This window comes from Acipenser ruthenus, chromosome 30, assembly GCF_902713425.1.
Source record: "Acipenser ruthenus chromosome 30, fAciRut3.2 maternal haplotype, whole genome shotgun sequence".
NCBI classification, from domain to species: Eukaryota; Metazoa; Chordata; class Actinopteri; order Acipenseriformes; family Acipenseridae; genus Acipenser; species Acipenser ruthenus.
This window is the reverse complement of record NC_081218.1, coordinates 11,070,401-11,093,089: the sequence shown is the minus strand read 5'-3', so window position 1 is coordinate 11,093,089 and position 22,689 is coordinate 11,070,401. Positions and strand designations below refer to the sequence as shown.

The 22,689-nt window shown below is 41.2% G+C and overlaps 1 protein-coding gene across 3 annotated transcripts in view; it reads left to right on the top strand.

The window, feature by feature from the left end:
* The window catches only part of LOC131702780 (ras association domain-containing protein 5-like), a 42,164-nt gene extending 19,693 nt beyond the window's left edge, over positions 1–22,471 (top strand). For 2 of the 3 annotated variants that reach the window (XM_059004988.1, XM_059004989.1), the window contains exons 3-6: positions 17,078–17,209; positions 18,690–18,966; positions 19,328–19,443; positions 19,568–22,471. In XM_059004988.1, coding sequence (XP_058860971.1) covers positions 17,078–17,209; positions 18,690–18,966; positions 19,328–19,443; positions 19,568–19,720 — 678 coding nt within the window. In that variant the 3' untranslated portion in view covers positions 19,721–22,471. Of the gene's footprint in view, positions 1–633; positions 1,310–17,077; positions 17,210–18,689; positions 18,967–19,327; positions 19,444–19,567 lie in introns of those variants that run through there. The other variant, XM_059004990.1, reaches the window with a different exon arrangement.
* Positions 22,472–22,689: the final 218 nt, after the last annotated feature.

Sequence of the window (22,689 nt, the reverse complement as noted above, 5' to 3'; positions counted from 1 at the left end):
AGCTGTAATAGTTCCCGGTATATAATGTGTTCCATTTTACAGCTAATTTCAAGCGAGGCAAAACTGCACAAAGCACAGGTGCTAGGTGTATAGATACAGTATATATATGATATTGAAAATGGCTTGATCTGTATTGACTTTTTTACCCTGCAGTGTGCACCCTTTGTTCCTGCTGTGCAACCTCAAAATACTTAAGTGGTGTCAGTTCACTAAATCTAGGCAGCATGTTTGTGTGTGTGTGTGTGTATGTGTGTTCAGGGCTTAGCACCGTCATTGCAATTTTTTGTTGCAATACAGGAACTGTGAGTAGGTTTATACTTCGTTTGATAAAAGAGCACATGAATTAATCTGCATCGCCCAAATAGATTATTAATATTAAATCCGAAATTCAGTTCGTGGCTGGGTTTCCTGAGTTCTGTGTTTAATAGATGCTGTTAATGGAGCTGGGGAACAAAGCCAGGACTAAATTGCAAAAAGAATGAACGTGTTGAAGTGTGTACAGATTTGATCAGAAACCTCCTGTAAGAGGAAGTGGCTTTAACTGCTGAAAGCAGCTACAGACAGGAAAAGGGAGGGGGGGGAGTGTAAGCTTATAGGCAGATAACAGATGAAACCACAGATGGTTGAGCGAGGGAGAGAGCAGAAAGAGAGAGAGGGAGAGAGCAGAGAGAGAGAGAGAGAGAGAGAGAGAGGAGGACCAAGCCGGTCTTTACTGTAACTGCACGGCTCCTGTATGAGCTGCTAACAGAAGATGAGGATGACAAACACCACTGAGCTCAACCGGTCTTGCTACTAAATACTCTCCGTGGCTGAAGTCAGACAAGCAGAAGAGGTGTTCTGTTAGCCTGCCTGCTGCACGCCAAGTTGCAGCCTTGATTGTGCTGGAGATTCATGAGCTGACAGCTGGTGGTACTGTTGTGTGTGTGCAAGGTGCTAATTGATAGAAACCCAGAAACAAATGCTGGAGGGCAGCAGGTGTTGGTAATTTGACTTTTGTATTTGAGGACTCCCATGTCAATGGGTTTTATTTGTCCTTTTTGTGGATTATAAATAAAGGTGCAAGGAAGCTGTCGCTGCTGGTGTGCCCTGCTACCCCCAAACCCCCCTCACTCACCCCCCAACCCTGGCATGGTGGCTCGGGGCAGCCGCTTGGATGGTGTAAACTTGTCTGCTTCAGGATTCTTTTTAAATGACGGGGAGTAACAGTATGAGTAGTGGATACTGTAGCCTGGAGGAAGATCTTGAAGACTGCTTCTTCACAGCCAAGACCTCTTTCTTTCGAAAAGCGCAGAATAAACTTGGGGCCAAGGTAAAGAAGAAAATCTGTGTGTGTGTGTGTGTGTGTGTGTGTGTGTGTGTGTGTGTATATATATATATATATATATAGAGAGAGAGAGAGAGAGAGAGAGATATGTATATGTGTATGCGAGTACAGAGGATTCAAAAACAGCTATTTCTACCGTGCTATCTGCGGACATCGGAAGCCGAAATGTTGTAGCTAATTATTTAAATAGTGCGTTTTCAGCCTATCGATTTATTTTCTTTCTTCATTGTCTGTATGTATATACTAGTTGTGGCTTCAGTGTTACAGAGCAGTTGTTCAGGATGAAGTGTCCCCCCCCCCCCCCCATTTGTTCATTAGTTTATTGCTAGCAGGTCCACTTTTTCTAATTGAATCTCGAAAGATAAAGGGGAAATCCACTGATTTAAGGCTGGGAGTCTTGTAATTAGTTGAATGCTTATTTTTGCTGATCTAGTACAGCTCAGCTTAGCACGGCATATTTAATATTACTGGCAGGTTTTGCTCTTAATTGCTGTATTGCGTAGACAGTCTTTCATATTTGGAAATACTAATAAAGACTTTTTTACTGTTTGTATAGTTACTGTTGGTCAGTATTGAAGAAATTCACTGTATACTAGTGCTCTGAGGGTTTAAAAGCAGAATCTTGAGCCATTTTGAATGAAGATGAGGCTTGACAGGACCTCTTCCCTTTTTGAATATGCGTCAGTGTCTGGGCCTCGCAAACAATATTATTCAGTCTTCTGCGGTGTCCTTGTCTCCGAACACAATGGATCAGTGTCTGTCAGTCACAATCAGGGCTGGTTTTGTGGCCTGTCAAATCCCTTTCGCATTGACAAGCCACAAAAGTGTGTTTTGCACTGCAGGAAATTCCAGAAAACGTTTTCATGTTCTGTGCAGGAGGAGGTGGGCGAAGGAGTTTTTGTGTGCGTTTTTTTGTTCTAGATTTTTCTTTTTAATCATCTGAATAAAGGTCGTTGTGCCTTCTCAGATGAAAACCTGAACAGGATAACCACCCCCCCCCCCCCCCCCCTTTTTTTTGACTGGTATCACATCACTCCGATTTTGTGTGTCTTTAACAATAGTGAATTCTTTAACTCTCCTGTCATGCAGCTGACAGCCTGATTGGGTACAGCCAGGTGATTCAGCTGAAGCAGAGGACGAGCATGTTTTTGTATCTGTCACTTCTGGCACGCATGGGCTCACTTCTGGTACTTTCAAAATCTGTACTGGCTTGAAACAACAACCAAACAGCATATCATGAAATAGACAACACAGAACATGAACAATCTGAACATTTAAAAATATACATCGAAATGCATATGTAGCAGAGATCAGTTTAGGAAAGGCATGGTACTATTAAATAAATTCAGATAAGCATGCACATTTTTCAGCACAGCACTGTTCTAACAGAAGAACCATCTCAACACTTGACCTCTTGCAGCAATATAGGAAGGAAACGCTTGCCGTTTAAAACAGAAAGTGGAGCCCCTCCCTGGAATGAACACACACATTCTTTATAGTTTCACAAGCAGGTTCTGTGTACACACAATCGGTTTAGTCCAGTCTCTCGCTGGATACAGTGTTTGAAATCCTGTTTTGCTTTTGTGGGTATGTTCCAGATTCCAATGGCTGAATGTCCCAAGTTCAGACAGCCTTGTAAAGTGTTTCTTTAACAGTCTAATGCCCCATGTACAGTGCTGGGGTGAATGGACTCCAAAAAGGCTTTTTTATTATTAATTTCCCATGCTTTTGAGTCCAAGAGTCATGCGACACAGAAAGGAGACATTTTGTTAGCTTGTCTTTCAGTAGCATTTCCTGCTAACCTCAGAGCAAACCAATTTAAACCTGGTGTGAAGTTTGTGATGCACTGTATTGCAGTTCTGAATGTGAGCTCACCATACGTCTATTGATAATAATCTCCACTGAGAGTGCTCTCTGAGACCCTCAGCAGGGGGCAATATGCTGTGAAGCATTGCTCATATTGTCCAGGCGTCTTAGTGGGTGAGAGAGCCATTCAATCTCATCAGTCCAACTCATTTCACATGAACCACTTCCACCAGATGGAAATGACCTTTGATCACTGCAGCCTTGCCTGGTTTTGAACCAGAGACCTAGAGAAGGTGAGGCCCATTGCCAATCCACCCAATACATTCCTAGCCTGACTCGACACTGGCAATGGCCTTGTCTCAGACCCTGGTAACCATGAACTGGCACATGGACCAACTCTGGGGGGACATCCTCCTATGAGGCTAGCATGCATTTGCATCTTCCATAGAGCCCCATGTAGAGATTAGAAGAGAGGTCACCATGCATGAAAGAATGGAGCTTAAAAGAAATGCAAAAAGATGGTCTGCTGTTTAGTTTAGACATATACTGTACATGTACTTGTGTGGTTAATACAACCAAGGCTATTTCCGCCCAACTTCAGCTGTAACACTCTGCTCGCCTGCAGCAGTCCACAGGGCACCCCTGAATAAACCACTGAGGGCTTCTCCTGTGTTATGTACACACATATTCAGATGGGTTTTTTAGTGACGTTTACGTGCTGAATCAGGTTTGTGTTCGGGGCTGGATAAATAACAGTGCCCTGAAATTCCCTGGGAAGGTGAAAAATGATTTATCAGCTACTCCACTGTTTTCAGATGCAAGGAGGAAAACTCGAGGCTGATGTAGCTTGGAAACTGCGAGGGAACATTTCCGTGTGTGACATACACATTGCCAGTGTACAGGAGGTGACTTGGATAAGTTTTCCTTTATGTGTGGGTGTGTAAACTGTTCATGGCAGTACTGGGCTTCTCTGTTGTAGTTGTTTTATGCGGCACACAGATGGATCGTCCTTCTCAGAGTTAAGAGGGGATTTGAACCTCTTACCGGTTTGCTTTGCATCTTGAGTCTCATTTTCAGCGTGCAGGGCATTCAGATTCTCTTCTGTACAAAGGAATCACGCAGAGCAATCAGATCGACTCTTGTGCTGTGCTACTGTAGCAAGCCTATGAGCTGTATTTCACTGGCTATTTACCCTTGCACAGAATTTCTATACATGCTAGAGAAGCTCCGGTTTTGCTTTTAAGATATACTCTACTGGCACCTCAGATTTTAACTTTAACAAATAAGTCTTTCTATATCTCTTTAGAAAGCAAACTGTAACTAAATGACCAAATCAAAGCATTTTATCTGCCATGGGGCTAGTGTACTAAAACCAGAAAATATGAATGGTGAATGTTTTGAAATGATTGTTATATAAAAAAAGAAAATGCTTTATAGAAGAAACATTACTGATTGCAACCCCCAAACGTTTAGCCCTATAGGGACCCCATGCCAGATGCTCCCTATAGTGTAGACACAAGACATCATTCCTCCTTTCATTTTTATTCATTAGGTGTTTTTTTTTTAAATTCCAAAGCACATCAAATTGCTTCCAATACCTGCATATGATGTTTCAGTCACAGAGTGCTCATCTTCATGATAAATTCTTTCTCTCATGGTAGTCATAGTGCAGCTGTATTATTACATCACGTAGAGAAGGAAGTGAGTGGACAAAGTGAGAGGCCGGTTGCTAAGGCAACTAGTTTCACCGCGTTTGTTGGAGGCCGTTGTGGTTTGTTTTGCTCACAGGTGGAAAAACATTGGCATATCATATATTCCGAGACACATCCTGTCCTTTTTAAAATCTTGTTTATTGAGACCACTCCCCCTGGGGAAAATGGCACCAGTTGGCCCAGGACTCAAGTACACACCTGTCTGCCTGTCTCTGAAGGTTTAGATTGAAGGAGGTTAAGCTTTCTTTATTTGATTTTACATATCAACTTCATTCACATAACCAATCAAAGCAACTACCAATGAAAATGCTAGAAATGTACAAAGCGCACCACTTTTACATCTGGAATGGTATATTCCTAATGGAACACACACACGTTTCACAACTACCTTCAATTAAGTGTTAGTGTGTTTCACTAATATGTTCTTAACAAAGTCTGTTAATATCTGAAAGTCTAGTGTAAGAGGAAATAAGGCATTGGTTAAGAGCTTCCGTTCTCGGATTTTAGTACCAGAAAGTTCTTGAGACACGCTGCTTCCTTGTTTAACAAGATCCTCCCCCTCCAGTGCTGTACTATTATTTATTATTATTATTATTATTATTTATTTCTTAGCAGACGCCCTTATCCAGGGCGACTTACAATCGTAAGCAAATACATTAAGTGTTACAATACAAGTAATACAATAAGAGCAAGAAATACAATAACTTTTGTTCAAGCAAAGTACAAGTGTGACAAACCACAATTCAATAATACAGCAGATAATAGTGATAGTTACATCAGGATATGATTAAATACAAAATACTACAGGTTAAACACTTGGCAGATTACAGTATTCTGAAGTACAGGATTAAATGCAGTAAAATAGGGGGCAGATAAGAGCAAAATAAAGCACATTTAAATGAAGGGTGATAGTGTCCCAGGATACAAACAGAGGAGTTCTACAGGTGCTGTTTGAAGAGGTGAGTCTTAAGGAGGCGCCGGAATGTGGTCAGGGACTGGGCAGTCCTGACATCTGTAGGAAGGTCATTCCACCACTGCGGAGCAATGGTGGAGAAGGAGCGGGCTCTGGAGGCAGGGGAGCGTAGCGGAGGTAGAGCCAGTCTTCTAGTGCAGGCGGAGCGGAGAGGTCGAGTGGGGGTGTAGGGAGTGATGAGGGTCTGGAGGTAGCTGGGTGCAGTCTGGTCAAGGCATCTGTAGGCTAGTACAAGAGTCTTGAACTGGATGTGAGCGGGGATCGGGAGCCAGTGGAGTGAGCAGAGTATTGGAGTAGCGTGGGCGAAGCGAGGCAGAGAGAACACCAGGCGGGCAGCAGAGTTCTGGATGAGCTGGAGCGGACGGGTGGCGGACGCAGGGAGGCCAGCCAGGAGGGAGTTGCAGTAGTCTAGGCGGGAGAGTACCAGGGCCTGGACCAGGAGCTGGGTAGCGTAGTTGGTGAGGAAGGGTCAGATTCTTCAGACTAACCGTGCGATTGAATAAATACACCTGGCACCGAGCCCTGGTCCAGAAGGATGGTTGTTTCCTAAAAAAAAAATCTGAATCGGAAACGTTTAACACTTAGCAGGCAAACGGCAGGACATTCTAAAAACGGAATCAACCCTTTTTAAATGAAATCATGAGCCACTAGCTGGGCAAGCTCTCCCATTTCATTCTGTGCACCAGATGGTGTTTTGCACCCTTGTGAATTACATTTCCTGAGTGTAATAGAAAAAAAGAGTCTGCAGCCAATGCACAGCGTTTTAAAAATGTTCAGCAAATAAAAGACAAATATAAACCAGTATATCCTACTAATAAAGGTCATCCAAAGACACCTGTAGTTTGCAAAGAGGAGCATTGCAGTCTGTGTATTGGTTCGTATTAAAGCAAGTCTGCAGTTTGTCAGGTAAACCTACACACCATGACATAAACAGCAGTGTTTAGTATATCAGTTTGATGGGCTGTTTCCATTCCATGGCCTCTCTATATACAGAGCACTTCAAGCTGCAGAGACCAGCTTGCAAAGCAAAGCATTGCCTTGATTAGGATATAGTGTCCGCCAACTGAAATACCCCTCCAGCTTCTCACCGAGAGCATTAGCATGCCATTAATACCATGCATGGTAATTACTGACATTCAAATGCTGTATGTGTGGTCATATCATGGTAGCCGTTAATTTAACTTGAGAGTAAAAATCCAAATACTAAATCTCATTCTACAATGTATTTTGATGTATGTTTCAAATGTATTTTTGTGGTATCTGAAAGATCGCCAGTTAGTTCCCATGTGCAGAAAAGGAGGAAATGCTGAAAATATAAAAATGTCATGTTGGCACTGAAACTAACTGTGCCTTTTAATTTGTAGGGCTGTCATAACCGGTATTTTGTATTTGACTGACAAACTGAAAATAAGGAAATATTTAAATAATAAAGGCATGCAATATGTGTGCATATTAATGTGTGTGTGTGTGTGTGTGTGTGTGTGTGTGTGTGTGTGTGTGTAATATAAAAACTCTTATTCAGTACAGTCCCTCTAAACCTGACAGTGTTTGAAATGGAACTAAGAAAAGTTCCAGCTGGTTCATTTTAAAGTTTTTTTGGGGTTTTTTTTTTCCACAGTGAGCATGCTAACTGTTGCTAGCCCCGTGCTGTGCAGTGCTTAAGTGCTTATACTGGAAACTGTGAATATGTTATAGATGATTTTAGCTGTGCCGCATTGGGTCTCTAACTGAGTAAGAATTTCCTTACAGTGCGATGACTAATTAAAACAAAGATGCCTGTCGGTTTTACTGTAACGCCAAGACATTTAAGTGTGTACGACCTTGTCAGGTGTATCTGATGCTGCAAAAAGGGTCTGATTTGAACACAATCTTTACCTTGAAATGCAGTTTGCACCATTTTTTGTGAAAAATGTAACCGTATTTTACAAAACTGCTAACAGAGACCTTTGCCATGTTTCCTAATTTAATCATCTTAGTTGCTTGTTATTAGTTACTTTACCAGTTTGATTTTCAGGCTGTGTCTCAGGCTGGTTGCCGCACAGCAATGCAGATACAGTGATGACCTTTGGCTTGGGGGTGATCTCATAGACGTTTGGCAACAGGTGGCACTTCTGTTTAAAACACTGCTCTCCAGCAGGTATTGGGACCTGCTGTACTAGGGTGCTAGTGTGTGTAAATACATTGTAATTAACTCTGATTAGTACTTTAGTAACTGCTTTTTTCAACAGAGCCTCCTTGATCCTTAAAATATAAATAACACATGCAGGACACAGAACAGACCGTATGCAACCTCTTGCTGATGATTCAGAAAGATTTGTATAAACTGCGTTTCTGTTCTGCACCAGCAAACCCTTCCCATTGGCTAATGTTTCTCCCTGGTTTGCATTCGCGATTTGTGCTTTTCCTGCAACTGTCAGGAGTGCCCAAATATAAACTTCAACGACATACATTTTCAGTTTGAATTTCAAAAGCAGAACATGCATACCTGTTCCTTCTTTTTTTAAATGGACCCTTAAATACATCCCCCAACTTGCAGTCTTGTTCAGCTTTCTTTGCGATACTTCTCTATATATATACAATAAGCACATTAATAATTTCCCTTCGTGTTTTCAGCGAGGCAAATAGTGTCGCATGAATGAATGCTTCGTATTGATTTGATTTGTACACTGGGAGAACTGTGTCTTCACACGTCTAGAGTTCAATGGAACTTATCTCGATGGTAAAGCTTCTACTGTATCCCTAGCAGTATGTAGTCATTTCTTGGAAGCCTGTAAATCATTTGTTAATCTGTTTGTAGCACTCTGCCAGCTAATGCCATATGCTTATCCAGCAGTGTTTTTTTGGGGTAGGGGTCAAAGCATTGCAGTGCTTTTAGCCACAATGATTGGGCTATGGCAGCAACACACCTGTGGCTAGGGCTTCACCCAGGAAAAGACAAAGACAGCTGATTTGCACCTGGGTAGTGTGTGTTGTCTTTTCGTAGGTGCAGTCCTGCCAGGGGAGAAGCGGTGTCCTTCTACCTGATTACCTCTGTTTTTATCGATCCCTGTTCTCATTGAGGTCACAATTCAATCCAGGAGGATCTTCTCCTGAGCCCCGTCCGCTTAAGGAGAATCAATGGAACAGCCTGCTCATTGATAGCGGTTTCCAGAACAGGAATTTTACAAGCGGAAACGCAGCTAAAGTGAACCGAGAAGTGGTTTCAGCTCAGATTCACAAGTTGATTAAAAGCTACTTGTTTTTGTTTCTTTTTAGCACTACTAAATATCATATCCTTATCATTCATATTGCTATCCAAATTAAAGATCAGTGTTTAAAAAAATAATAATAATAATCATTGATACATTTGATAAAAAGACATCTGGATTTACTGAATATTTGAGTGTGTCTGCTTGCCGCTGAAGAGCATTATCGCTTTGGTGAATGCCAAAGAGCTTCGTCAAGCACAAATTGACTGAAATAAAATGCTTGCCGGATTAGACAGCTGTCCTCCAGGTCCCATACATCACTGGGTCTGGCTAGCTGTCCTTGGGCGTACTGCGATGACATAGCTGCATGTGCATTTCACTGCTGTCAGTTGATACAGCAGCAAACAAGGAGATGATTTAAATCCAAACTTGACTGACAGTTGCTGAAAGGTTTTTATTTTGTCCTGAAACATGACCGTTCGACATGTGAAACAGGAACCAAAACCTGTTCATAGTCAATAACATTCTGTCCGTTTCCTAGGGTCAAAGTCCATCCTTTGTTTTGTGGCCACGCGTCTCTTTTATTGTAACGAAAAACAAAACATTTACTGTGCTGATTTGGAAAAGCAAAACTGTATCTCGAGCAGGAAGAGGATAATGTATTAGATGCAGCATAAATGTGTTTTATTTCAAATTTTCAATTCGCACAAAACCGGTTCCAGGTTACCGCACTAATTTCTCAATTCATAAACGTGTTGCATAAAACTGTTCCTCTACATGAAACGGTGCCTTTTTCATTACATCTTGCCAATATACAGTGTTAAGATTTCACCATGTTACCTGCAGTACACAATATAAACTGAATGTGCACGTTACATTACAAAGCTGAGATCCCATATAAACATTCACTTTTGTGAAGCCTTGGCCCTGTTTCGTAACCTTGACACCAGAAACAATGACTGCACTCTAAGGGAAACAGATGAACTACTAGGAAATGCTGGGGTGCTTAAATATGCCATTCATCTTATATCCATGTTTATACTTCCCAATCAGCCCCAACTTACAGTATCCGCTTTCCCGGGATCAATGTTACTTACACATTTTTTAAGGATTGCCCCCCTATTTAATACCCATCTTTTCTGGTAGGTCCAAACTAGAAAGACAGACACCAAGAGCTCCCGGAACTTCACGAAACCCTTTTCTTGGTATCTAGTCGTGTTATAAATCCACACAGTCGTGGTCATGCACCCAGACTGCCTTGCCGGGCTAGAAGGTATGTGTGCTTATTGGAACAACCCCCTCCGTTAGTTCAAGGCCCCTGTGAGGTAATAATAGTAAGAAAGCCAAGTCAAACATTTGGGAGATGTGTTCCAGCCATCTATTCCTCCACTCTGCCCCTGTGAAACTGGACCTCCGAGCTGTTTTTGGCCCTGGTGCTGTATCCCCTCGCCTCCCCGAAGCCGCTGCGATGCAGGGTTTATTAATGAACCACAAGAGTTAGCAGGTGATATCAGCTCTGATACCTGCTAAAGAGATCCAGCCGTCAGCTGTTGAGAGGTGATGTGATCCGCACTCTGAAAACCAGATACGGATCTGTTTCATGTGACCTGTCCTCATTATATCAGAGTTTTTAAAAGCTGTTGCTTGTGCTCTAACATAGTTACGAGTGTATATTTACAACAGTCACATGCACAGCTCTTTAATTGAAGTGGGGTTTTTTTTGTGGTTTTTTTTTTCCAAAGTTTGTACAGTGCGATGGCGTCTTTTGAAGTGGATGTCAATTTGTTGTTAAAAGATGATTAAAATATAGTTTTTAAAACAACCCTTGTACTGTATTCAGGGGTTTTAACACAATACATAGATCACTTGCACTCACTATAGGGTTGTATACAGATGATCTTTATCAGATGTTTGACCTCATGGAAACAGAATCTATAGCGTTCCCTAGAGAAAAAATAAGTAAACCTGTAGATTTCAGGATTTAATCATGCAGGTTTGAAAAAATATTTGGAATCCATTGTTTTACTGTAGAATCCATAGTAGAACCCACAGTAGTTTACGAGGGCCATGCAAGACCTATGTCAAGCCAAAGCACTTCAGCTTTGTATAAGTTTACTCCCCCCATCGTGTTGCAATGCTCTACGTGTGATGACGTGAAGAAACTTCCTCAAACTTTGCCCCAGTTCTGTTGAGAGTGTGTGCTTGGGCACTGTGTAGTGTGACCTGACTGCTGTGAGATCTCCTCTGATCAGCACTTTGGCCGCCAGTGACCTGAGCGACTTGGTTTTGAAGTTTCAACCCAAAAGACTTCCTCAGAAATGGTTCCAAAGAACAATGCTGATTAATGATTTCCATTACACGAGAGTAGATGTTAAAACTTCATGCTGATTTGAACTCGGCTCTCGCCAAGATAAGCACCAACTAAGACGTAGCTTTACAGTAAACTAATATGATCCATATGTGTCTCCATCCATTTACGTTTCCTTCCATATGATGATGTAGATATCCTTCTGTCTGGTGTTAATGGCTGAAGTGTAATGCTGGCTCCAGGGATCAGCTTATTTTGCCTCCCTGGCGCATCAGCACACACAACGGCTGCGATGCTGGCTCCGGGGATCAGCCACAGTGCGGCCTCCCCAGCGCATCAGCATGACAACCGTCTGGATTGAGCTAAGTAGGGTACATCTCTGGGGTTTTCAAGTGGGCACCTTCCATCCTCAGTGTTTCGTTGACTAGCCCACGACACCTCAAGAGGGCTCGACGGTGATTCTGGCGTCCCAGCATCACCCCCCTCCGTCCCCCACTTAACTCAGCCCATCTTACTTACCTGTACATCAGCGTTTCTTTCTTTCTATTGTGCTTGAGATCCCCAGCCAGAATCTTTCCGTCTCAACCACAGCCAGTTGCTGCTCCTCTCTGCTGCTTCAGATAAGTTCTTCACTGTGCGACGCAACTCTTGGCCACTGAATCCGACGTCTCTGAGAAGCCGGGTTGTAGAGTGTGCCACAAATCCTCGACAACCCACTTCCACTGGGTAAACCCGGACTCTCCATCCTCGCTGTTCCGCTTCAGTGGCTAGTTGAGCATAACGCAGTTTCTTCCTCTCATACGCCTCATCTACAGCATCCTCCCATGGCACTGTTAACTCTACCAGGTGAACAAGGCGTGCTGATCCAGACCACAAGACAATATCTGGTCGAAGGTTAGTGGTGGCAATCTCAGGTGGAAAAATAAGCCGTTGACCAACATCTGCCAGCATTTTCCAGTCTCTAGCAGCTTCCAGTTGTCCTGGGCGAGGATTGGTTTTAACACCTTTTCTTGGTGGTTGCTCTCCTGGGCGGAGGAATGTTGTCTTTTGTGTATAATGTTTTATATAATGTGTATGGAGTTATCTCTCCCTTCAACAACATCTTTTAATAGAGCTATTTTTTTTTTAAATGTAATATTTCAGGGCTGGTTTCTTTTAAAATGAATTCAGCATCTGAAAACAAGCGCTATTTTAAGATCACTTAAGATTAAGCCATTAATCTTAACCTTTCCCCTGTTTGCTAATGACAAAAGGGCGTAGCTCCTAGGGCTTTAAAATACATATATTTGCTTCTTCAATACTATTTTTATTTCTTCCATGTTGGTCCAGTCCATCTCCTTTCTTCACTGGAAACGTGTGACAGGAAAGGGGCCCCCTGCCTCGTACACACATTGCATTGGGGGGCTCTGATACCTGCAGACCAACTTGAGGAGAGTGCTGCTCTCCATTGCTCTCCCTTATCGGCAGGTATTCAATAAATCCATTCATTTTAAGGTGTTGATTTCAAAACAAGAAAAGCTGTCCTTCCCTCACCTTTACAATCCCAATCGTTGGCAATTAACTTCTGCATTAAGTGTTTTAAAAACCGATTGGAAGCAAATTTTCCTCGCTTCCAGGATGCTGACAATTTTACTGCTGTACTGAGGCCATAACGTAGGATTTATTTAATACCTGCCTATAAATACTTCTTAAAGGCAAGTACGAGCATCAGCACACCCCTGGTAGTTACTTCACCTTTAATATGAATAAAGAAAGACCCAAGAAAACATCAACACAAGGCTATCTGGAAATAAGCAAGACCCATTAGGAGAGAGTTTTAATTGAGCCGTACCATATGAATGGTATTGTACAATACAAAGTACACATTTTTATATAGAGCTGCAGAACTGTTGCAGATGCTAGCATCTGTATCACAAATGTCCCCATATAGGACCACCACATGAGCCCAAATCTAATTATCTCAACCGTTCATTACATTCTATAGCTGAGGTTATTTAGAAGTTGTGTAGTTTTTGATCATTGTATCAGGTCTAGAAACATTGTTTTTAATTTTATACTGATGTGCTATTTTTTAGGATTGCCTGCAGTGTTTGTCATGTGTTATTAAGAGGCTGTATTGTATGTATTGCATTGGGTGTGTGCACAGTTTAGAAAAAGAAGATTGAAAACATTGAACTTGACTGGGTTAGTCATTATTTGAAGACGCGAGTGATTTTAAAAAACAAATTGAGTTACGCCTTTTGCTTATTTTTTCATTAATTTTTTGTAATTATCCCCCATGAGGCTTTTGTTGTTTTGCAATGGGAGCTGGCTGTTACACAACCATTCTCAATGTATTTCAAGAAAACAGAGTCTGAACTGCTGGCCTCCTTTTGGATTGTATTTGAATGTAATCCAACATGCCGCTGCCAACATTTACACAATTGCATGAACGTACATGTACTGGATTAAGACTGTTCTAATCAAGACCCCCCTGGTTTTGAGATTTGGAAGTCTTTTGCTCTTTTCTGTAGAATATTAATGTAAAAAAAATGTGGGAACCTTATGCCGCGTGAGGTTAAATCAATAATGTATTAATTAATATGAAAAATATACAGTTATCTGATTATTAATCGCTTTTCATTAGCATACAATAAATAACTAAATAAAAAGGCTTTCCATTATTTTGACAGTAGTTCGCCCCCATTGAAGATGCTTGGAAGCATGTAGAAACACACCACAGTCTCTTATCCAATAGTCTTAATCAAAGCCTTTGTTCCTGGCTGATCAATATGCTGCTGTACAGCAGCGCAACATTAAAACACTGGATCTTTTGAACAGCTTGACAGTTAACAAAACCTAAAAAGCTACTTGCAACCCATTTTGTTTCCTTTTTGTTCATTTTTTTTTTCTCTTCCCTTTGAAAATCTGTTTTGACTTAAAAGATCAATTGAAGCATTGGCACAAGGAAGCAAGCACCCTTTCTCTCTCTCTGTCTCTCTCTCACTGCGCGTTTGTTCCAAAAATATCCCATGCCAGCCTAGCCCTGTCGAGCAGCACTGTGCACAGCCAGTGTCAGAGAGCTGGCTGAGATGGGAGCTATTCATGGCTACTTCTTAATGTCAGGCGTTGGGTGACACGGCAGTGTGTCGGGTGTATTTTCTATACAGCTACTTGCCACGCTATAAATGAACAAGGCAGTCTGAATGGGACTTGAAAAGGTCAACACACTTGTTTGCTGTGCTTGGCATCAGGGTGCTCTCATTGACTCACTCTCCTCTAGTATCTGGAGATGGCTGGGAAGAGGACGTTCTGGATCACCCCTTGCTCCAGGAGAACATCACTCCATTCCCCCACTGCAGAATCCCAAGACCTGCTCTAAAACTTGACCCCACCAACGCTATGCAGTGGGAGTCTTGTTATTTTCCACACTGCCGACTGTAAACGTTTAACATTGGTTTAACAACATTTACATTTATTGATGGTAAAAAAGGACAGCTGGCACAGGCTGCCTTGTGCTGGCAGCGTTTCGAAGGCACTGTCTCGTTTTCCATGTCATTTTGTTTCTTTGCAGCTCATTAGTCTTTACAAGTGATTTTTGCGCCTCTGGTGCAGCACTGTGGCTCTACTGTAGACTCCCTGAGCTGAATCTAAAGTATAGGATTATATATATCTTCCAAGAAACAGCTCTGCTGTAAACGCTTTCATTTTTGGAATCGATAGCCCCTTTTTTTGGAAGTTAGCCCTGTTTTTCGGGATCAGTAGCCCTGTTTTTGGAATCGATAGCAAATTAAAAAAAATAAAAAAATAAATGTTGAATGAATTCATATTGTTTTAGTAGTAGAATCTCTTCATTCAGAAGCTGGAAATGAAAATAATAATTCATATCCGACTCTGCAAGATCTTATTGTGTGTTACTCCTTATAAAAGGAATGTATTTTACATGTTTTTTGGGGATAAGCTTATGTGCTCCTGTCTATCAAATATATAACAGAAAAACATGGCTAAGTAAAGTTACTGTACGTGTTGTGGTTTAATGATCTAGTAGAAATGTTTTTAGAACGTCCAATTATCGTTGAAAAAACACAAGGGTGATGAGTGACTAAGCGCCACTAATGGCTCGATAGCATTAGCAGGCTTTAAAGTGTACTTCACACTAGACTGTGCAAAGTGCTGTGGCATCATTAAAAGTGTGTGTGTTTGTTCAGTTGTCCGGATGTCTCTTCCTTCTATTATCACATGAAGTTGTCGTTTTCATCAGTGCTGTTTTGTAATGCCTCTGTCCTGTATTGCACTTGCATCTTGTGCACAGTGCTGCTGCTATGAAGCAATGTCCTTGTTCACTTCTTGAAGGGGGTGTGGGCACAGCTTCCAGGAAACCAGTGTTCATATTGACGCACCATTCCTCATTAAGAGAAACAGATGAATTAAAGGTAAAGAATACCATGTTAAAGGGGATGTGATTTTGACCACATTTTCCAGGTTTTTTGCATATTAATCCTCTCAACGGCACTTTAGAAGAAAATTACAAAACAAGAGAAGGCCATTCAATGCTCCTTCAGTTAAATGAATCGCAGTTTGCATTACACTGTGTATATGGTCGATTTTATATAGTATTTGATCACAGTTTGACGCAGCAGATCTAAAAGCAGATTGGACCAGAGGCAATTACTTTGACATGCACTGTAAGCATTCTGCAGTGTTGAGTGATCCCGTTAGGGCTCCCTCAAGTTAATAGACCAGCAGACCCCATTAGTCATTAGCGATCCTATCTTCTTTACCACCTCAAAACGAGATCAATAGAAAACGATTCATCACCGGCTGTGAGGAAAGCAATTTATCATCCTTGCCATGTACAAGGGAATGGGAAAAAAAAAACTCTGATTTTTATTTCGACTTCCATAACAAAAGTTGGTGCACTGGAGAAAATTGTATTCAGTAATAATTGTGTTCAATAATAAAGAAAGCACTCTATGAGGTTATCAACTACTTCTCCCACACCAAGTAAGCACATTGCACTGCTGATAAGACACAGGAACAAATGCAAGACAGATGATACTTTCTCTCCACTTTCAACTGCTTTTGCAAAAAAAAATCCTGTGCCTAATCAGCTTGGGTTTAGCAGCAGAGTTTGCCCTGTTTAGCAGTTTTATGAAGTTTGAGTTGTCTAGGAGAGCGGATGGCTTAGCCTTGGGTTTTGTTCCCGTGTTCTTTTGAATTAGCGGTGAGGGGAACATGAAGATGCTGGAAGTTTGGGTAGACAGTTTACTGTACGAGAGCCATCCTCCTGCATGTCGTATTTAACAGCAGGGGCGTTTTCACATGCTGAAGGTACCAGAGTTCAGAAATAAATCTGTCTGATAAACTAGGCCAGCCAAACTCGTTGCAAGTCTTGTTATAACATGTACCGCACTTTGAGGATGTGGTGACTTTGTGTTTCAGTGCTGAGGAACCCAGGAAATACAAAGGTTCTGCTGCAGTAATGTAGTGTTGCATTAAAGAGACCCTTAATATGTGTGTTATATTACAGCATGCATGTACTCTAATGTTCTCTGGAGTTTCTGTTAGGGACATCCTATTGCATGCTTTCTAACTGTCACAGTTCAAATGTCCTTTTTCTGCTTCTAAAAGCTGCATTTCTCAAGAGCGGTTGCACACCCCCTAGTGGTCCTTACTGTAAGTGCAATCCAGGTGGTGGTCTGTTATACCAGAAGGAAAGAGCATACTCCGGTATGGGCTTGATTTCTGGTGTTTTAATAAAGTACCTGTCTGTGTCCTGTGTTTCAGAATGTCACTCAACCCCAACCCCAACAACCACAACAACATGAAGAAAAACCAAAGGTCCTTTCAGAGGAGGAGATCAAGAGGAAGATAGAGGAGTACAACTCCAAAGTGTCGGACTGCTTTGGAATGAAACTGGTAATAAAAACAGCATTCACCGCATTAGCAAGCCTGCTTCAGTGCACGCTTGTGTATAATGTATAGGGATGATCACACTTGTGTATAATGGTATAGGGATGATCACACTTGTTTGTAATGTATAAGGATGATCACACTTGTTTGTAATGAATAGGGATGATCACACTTGTTTGTAATGTATAGGGATGATCACACTTGTGTATAATGTATAGGCATGATCACACTTGTGTCTAATGTATAGGGATGATCACACTTGTTTGTAATGTATAGGGATGATCACACTTGTGTATAATGTATAGGGATGATCACACTTGTGTATAATGTATAGGGACTGTAGGGAATGGGGAAGGCTGCCAGGTTCTTCAAATCTGAACCGGATTTTGCTTAGCCTGTATGGAAGCTGTCAACAGAATTAAGTTTATGCAGATAAAACCCACAAAGAGTACTGATCTTAATATATGTGTTTAGGCTGTGTTTAGAAACCAGTTCATTCAAACTAATGCAACACAATGTATTTCTACAAGCACTAAAGGAATTATAGATCTTTTTTATTTAAATTGATTTAAAGAGCTTTGAATCACAGAAACAAAGTAAAACACATCCTAACACACATACACTGATACAGCATCACCACCAAAGCTTCATAGTGCTAAAAAGAACTAAAATATTCCAAAGGGTAATCGTGACGCATGTCTCCTAACTGACTAAATGCCATGTCTGTGTCTCGGAGCGTCTCTGACAGCCCCCGTATTAAAATGTATTTTCCATTACTAACTTTGCATTAGCCTCTGTGCGTTTTGGTTTGAGGTTCCAGTAAAGCAGTGATTTATTTTGACAAGGTGGATTAAAGCAGGGTAGAGCCTTGCTGCTCCTGCATAGATTCACACAACCTCTGGATCTCACACATGGGTCAGAATGACTTTGACTGATCCCAGGAGGCAAGCGTTGCATGTGGCTACCTTTTTATAATATGGACTGTCTGGTGGAGTGTGCTGGGGAGTTTAGAGAACCGAACAGATCCCTGGGGCCAGCGATGCACTCTGTACATATGGAGTCACGGAAACAAAAAAAGAACAAAAAAAATGCTTCTTGCTTCACTTTTTATGTTGATTTTGGCCACAGAATATTATTAGTATGTCATAACAACTCTCTGCAATGTACTTGTTGTAGCAGTTTATCCCAAACAGTTGGTTATAACCAGAGCGGCTATATGATTTCGATACAAATGCATATTGAATGGATACGAGTATGTTGTGTATAAATATTTGTTCTCTTTTTTTTTTTTACATCTACACCTGTTACAGGTATGAAACAGTTGAACATAAAACAACAAAGGAAGTCCCTGAGAAACTCATCTAGCATGCCCTCGTATATTTGTGTGCATTGATTATTATTGTTACTGTGTATCGCTGGCCTGGTTGAGCTGCAGATCAGTAAAGGGACTGAGCGAGGGTCTCAGAGTCTGTGTTGTGTTTGGCAGGGTGAGGACGGCATCTACACAGGGTTCATCAAGGTGAACCTGAAGCTGCGGCGGCCTGTGACCGTCCCGGCAGAGGTGCATCCCACAGCGGCCAACCAGACCCCAGGCTTGGACAAGAAGACCTCCTTCTACCTGCCCCTGGACGCGGTCAAGCAGCTGCACATCAGCAGCACAACGACAGTGAGCGAGGTCATCCAGGGCCTGCTCAACAAGTTCATGGTCATAGACCATCCCAAGAAATTTGCACTTTACCGGCAGACGCACCGCGATGGCCAAGGTCAGAGTATGATCATTATAATTATGATTATGATGAGGCTGTGGATCAGGTCTTTTGTTCCAACCAGGTTTTAAATGTGTTAGCTGAACCTAAACAGTCGACTCATTTAGGACCTTATTGGAACAAAGGGACCTGGCAGGATTGGAACCTGAAAGCCAGAGTTGCACACCATTGAGTAGATCATTATTTGATCATAAAAATGTGTTAAGCTACAGTTTACAAGATGTACTGCATTTTCATTGCAGTTGAGCTCTCTTTGAAAGCCCTTTAAATAAATGAATAACAGTAGGCTCTTGCTCACTATTCGAATGCATGATGGCTACAGGTTTGTAATGCGTGTCTGACTGTGTCTTTCCTCCAGATCTCTTTCAGAAGCTGCCGGTCTCAGATCACCCGCTGTTGCTGAGGCTGCTTAGTGGCCCTGACGCAGACCTGCTGACTTTTGTACTGAAAGAAAACGAGACGGGGGATGTGGAGGTCAGTCCTAAAACAACACTGTAAACTCACACTGAACTAGCATTAAATATGTGCAATTTTAATTTTTTGCTGTAGTTTGCTGGAATGCTCATCTCTTTTCTCTTTCCTGTTTCCCCCCGCGCAGTGGCATGCCTTCTCAGTCCCAGAGCTGCAGAACTTCCTAACGATACTTGAGAAAGAGGAACAGGACAGGATCAAGCAGGTGCAAAAGAAATACGTTTTGTATCGAAAAAAACTGGAGCAGGCTTTAAAAGAGGCAGGAGAGAAGCCTGGATAAGCGAAACTGGAGACCAAAAACAAAAAGAAACTGGAATAGACGTTCATTTGAAAACGTTCCACTCAGGACACTTTCTGCTGGTCTCTTTACGAGGGGAAACTGAAGGTAAAAGCCAGAAGAGGTTGGAAGCGTACTTTTAAACATGCTGGCGGGACTGTGCCAGTTACGACCACCCTTGGATTATATGCTGAGGGTTTCTGGATAGACCGTGTACAATGCTGCTGCTGCTGCTACTGCTACAAGTGCTACTTAGCATGAGTTTTATGATTACGCTGGGTTACGTTTGCATGACTTTCTGCCAGTGTTGTGCGATGGGGAAACAGAAGTCTTTGTTTTAAACTAAGAATCATTTTTAAAGGATTTTAATGCTTCGGAAATCGATATAGAAGGCTTTCTTAAATGGAGCATGGTAGATCTAGACTATAGCCAGTAAAATCCCACTATTTCCACTGGCTTCCCCAAATCCCTGATGCTGAGAATGGAAAAGGCCAGGATGCCACAAACTATTAATAATTATACGGTACTCTACTTTAGGTTTGTGAGTCCGTTTCTCCTTTGATACGCTGAGAAACTCAAGTTTATTTAAGAAGTAGAAGATTAGGTGCGCTGCCTAAAAAGGTACCTTACAGTTGCATGATTTCATGGTTATTCATAGTACTGAGAGGCTGTTGTGGAATCACAGATTGGACAAATCCACGTCAGTTTTGCCTTGCTTAGCTGACTAGATCCTTTTGATCTGTGCTCAAACCTGCTGTGTGTTTGTTGTGTGAGATTTGGAGCTTTGAACCAGATTACAAGGCACAGTACCCAAATGAAGTTCAGATTCCTTAAATGGTACTCTCTGTCTAACAAAATATTCAGCGCACGACACAAGGCTGGGGGCGATGCTTCTTTGAGCACTTATTCAGTTCATGGCCTTTTCCAGTTTTGGCCATGAGTAAGAAGTACTGTGAATCACAGGAAGAAAAAAGACAACACCAGAAGCATTGCAGTATTTTACCACTGCCACATTAAGCCATTTGTGATTAAACCAAAACCCAAACTGCATGGGCATTATTAGGTTCTGTAATACCTTCTCTCCCCACCAGAGGGCTTGTCCAAGCTGAAGTGACTGAATCAACGGGTTAACTGCCACACTAAGCCAACGTACAAACACTAGTCATCCAAAGTCAGTGTCTGTATGTATTTCATGCATACCCTGGTGCCTAATTAAAAATGATCACGTTTAAACACGTTCCATAATATATAAAACAGTATGAGGCTTGTATAGTATCTGTCGTTGTCAGCTCTGTTTAGCGAGGAGCTAAACAGATTCTAATCTACAGCCTTGAGTGGATACCAGTCTGCTGGGACAAATTACACAGTAAAGGGACCTCTCAGGATAAAATAAATCCACTACCCCATCCACTTACCTTAAATAAATCAGAGAAGCCCATATTGTATAAATATTATGTTCTGAACATGAAGAGTTATGTGATGACTAACAAGCAATGTTTGTCCCAGCACTAGTTTATATTGAATTTAATTGAAGCCCTGTGCTCGTACAACTAGACCAGGAATTGCCTTTCTATACACTGTACTGCCTCCCAGTACCACACAGGAGAGGGTTTTTTTTTTTTTTTTTGACGCTTCTGTGTATGTTTCAAGTTTGCAAGCTCGGCACTCAGAGTAACGAAACTGCAGTGTTACGAAGGCTGTGAATCTACTTTTAATGGAGTAAACAGTCACGTCCTTTCTGTAAACGGCTCTTTATCTCATTAATACTAGCACATGTTTAGTTATTGTATTTTATCTTTGTACCTGTTTCAAATGTTCTATTCATTTTCAAATGCAGTATTAAAAGCACATGGATGTACAAAAGATCAGAATACTGTAAATCACGACCCGTTTAAAAAAAAGTTATTTTCTTAATAGTACTGTACATACAGTACATTAGATGTTTAGTACCCCCTCCTTTTATACCTTTTAAGCTGGGCTGTATCTCTTTCACGGTAAAAAAAAAATTGCTTATTTCACATTTCATGGTCTAAAAACATCAGTAGATATTTCACAATATATCACGATTTAAGCATATTTATTAAAGCAGAAAAAATAGCGTGGTCACATTTGAATTTGATCATTTTTCTCTCGAGTTATCAACAAATGTTCCTAAATATTTGCATTCTCGAAAAACTATAAATACTAAATTGTCGAATATATTCATTTTTTATGTCCACCTTTTAAAGACATTTTATTTTTCAGCAGCAGTGAATTATCAAACACAATAAAAACAGAAATGCATGTGAAAATAACAGCAGACATGTGAAACGTCCCCTTGTCCTAGACAGAGCGATCTTTCTTTAGCAGAAATATTTCCCATCTTTGATGCAGCTGGTGTCTTTTTCGTTGAAGACATTTTAAAGAAATCGTGCAGCGCTATGCCGTGTGTGTTCAATCATTTACCGGAAGCAAACTAAACCAGCTACCAGGTCAATAAGACAAACGTTTGCTGTATTTATTTTTAAGTGCTAAAACAAAAATTAATTTTCACAGGAACTACACATTACACGGCAATGGGTACATTTCACAAAAACTGTGAAATCTGTGGTAACTGGGAAAAAAATACAGCCTTACTTTTAAGGGTTTACAGCCTTAGTTCTTACTGCAGGCAGTGCCTTTCGGTTTTGTGTTGCTTGGTGTGACTGTACAAATAAAACTTATTACAAGCTGTAAAAAAAAAAAAAGAAAAAAAAGAAAGAAAAGAAAACGTCAGATGAATGTCCAAATGCAAACCAAATGATGTTCTGGAACCTTGACAAACGTGTGTGTAATTTATTTTATGAGCTTAAAATGTTAATATTCTTTTTTCTTTGGTTTTACAGGAAATACTGTAAAAAAAACTATGTAAAAACAAATGTAAAGCTGTACAAACCAAGGAAAAGAATAATAAAAGAAAGTCCCATATTTTCATTCTCTTTTCTTTTGTAAAA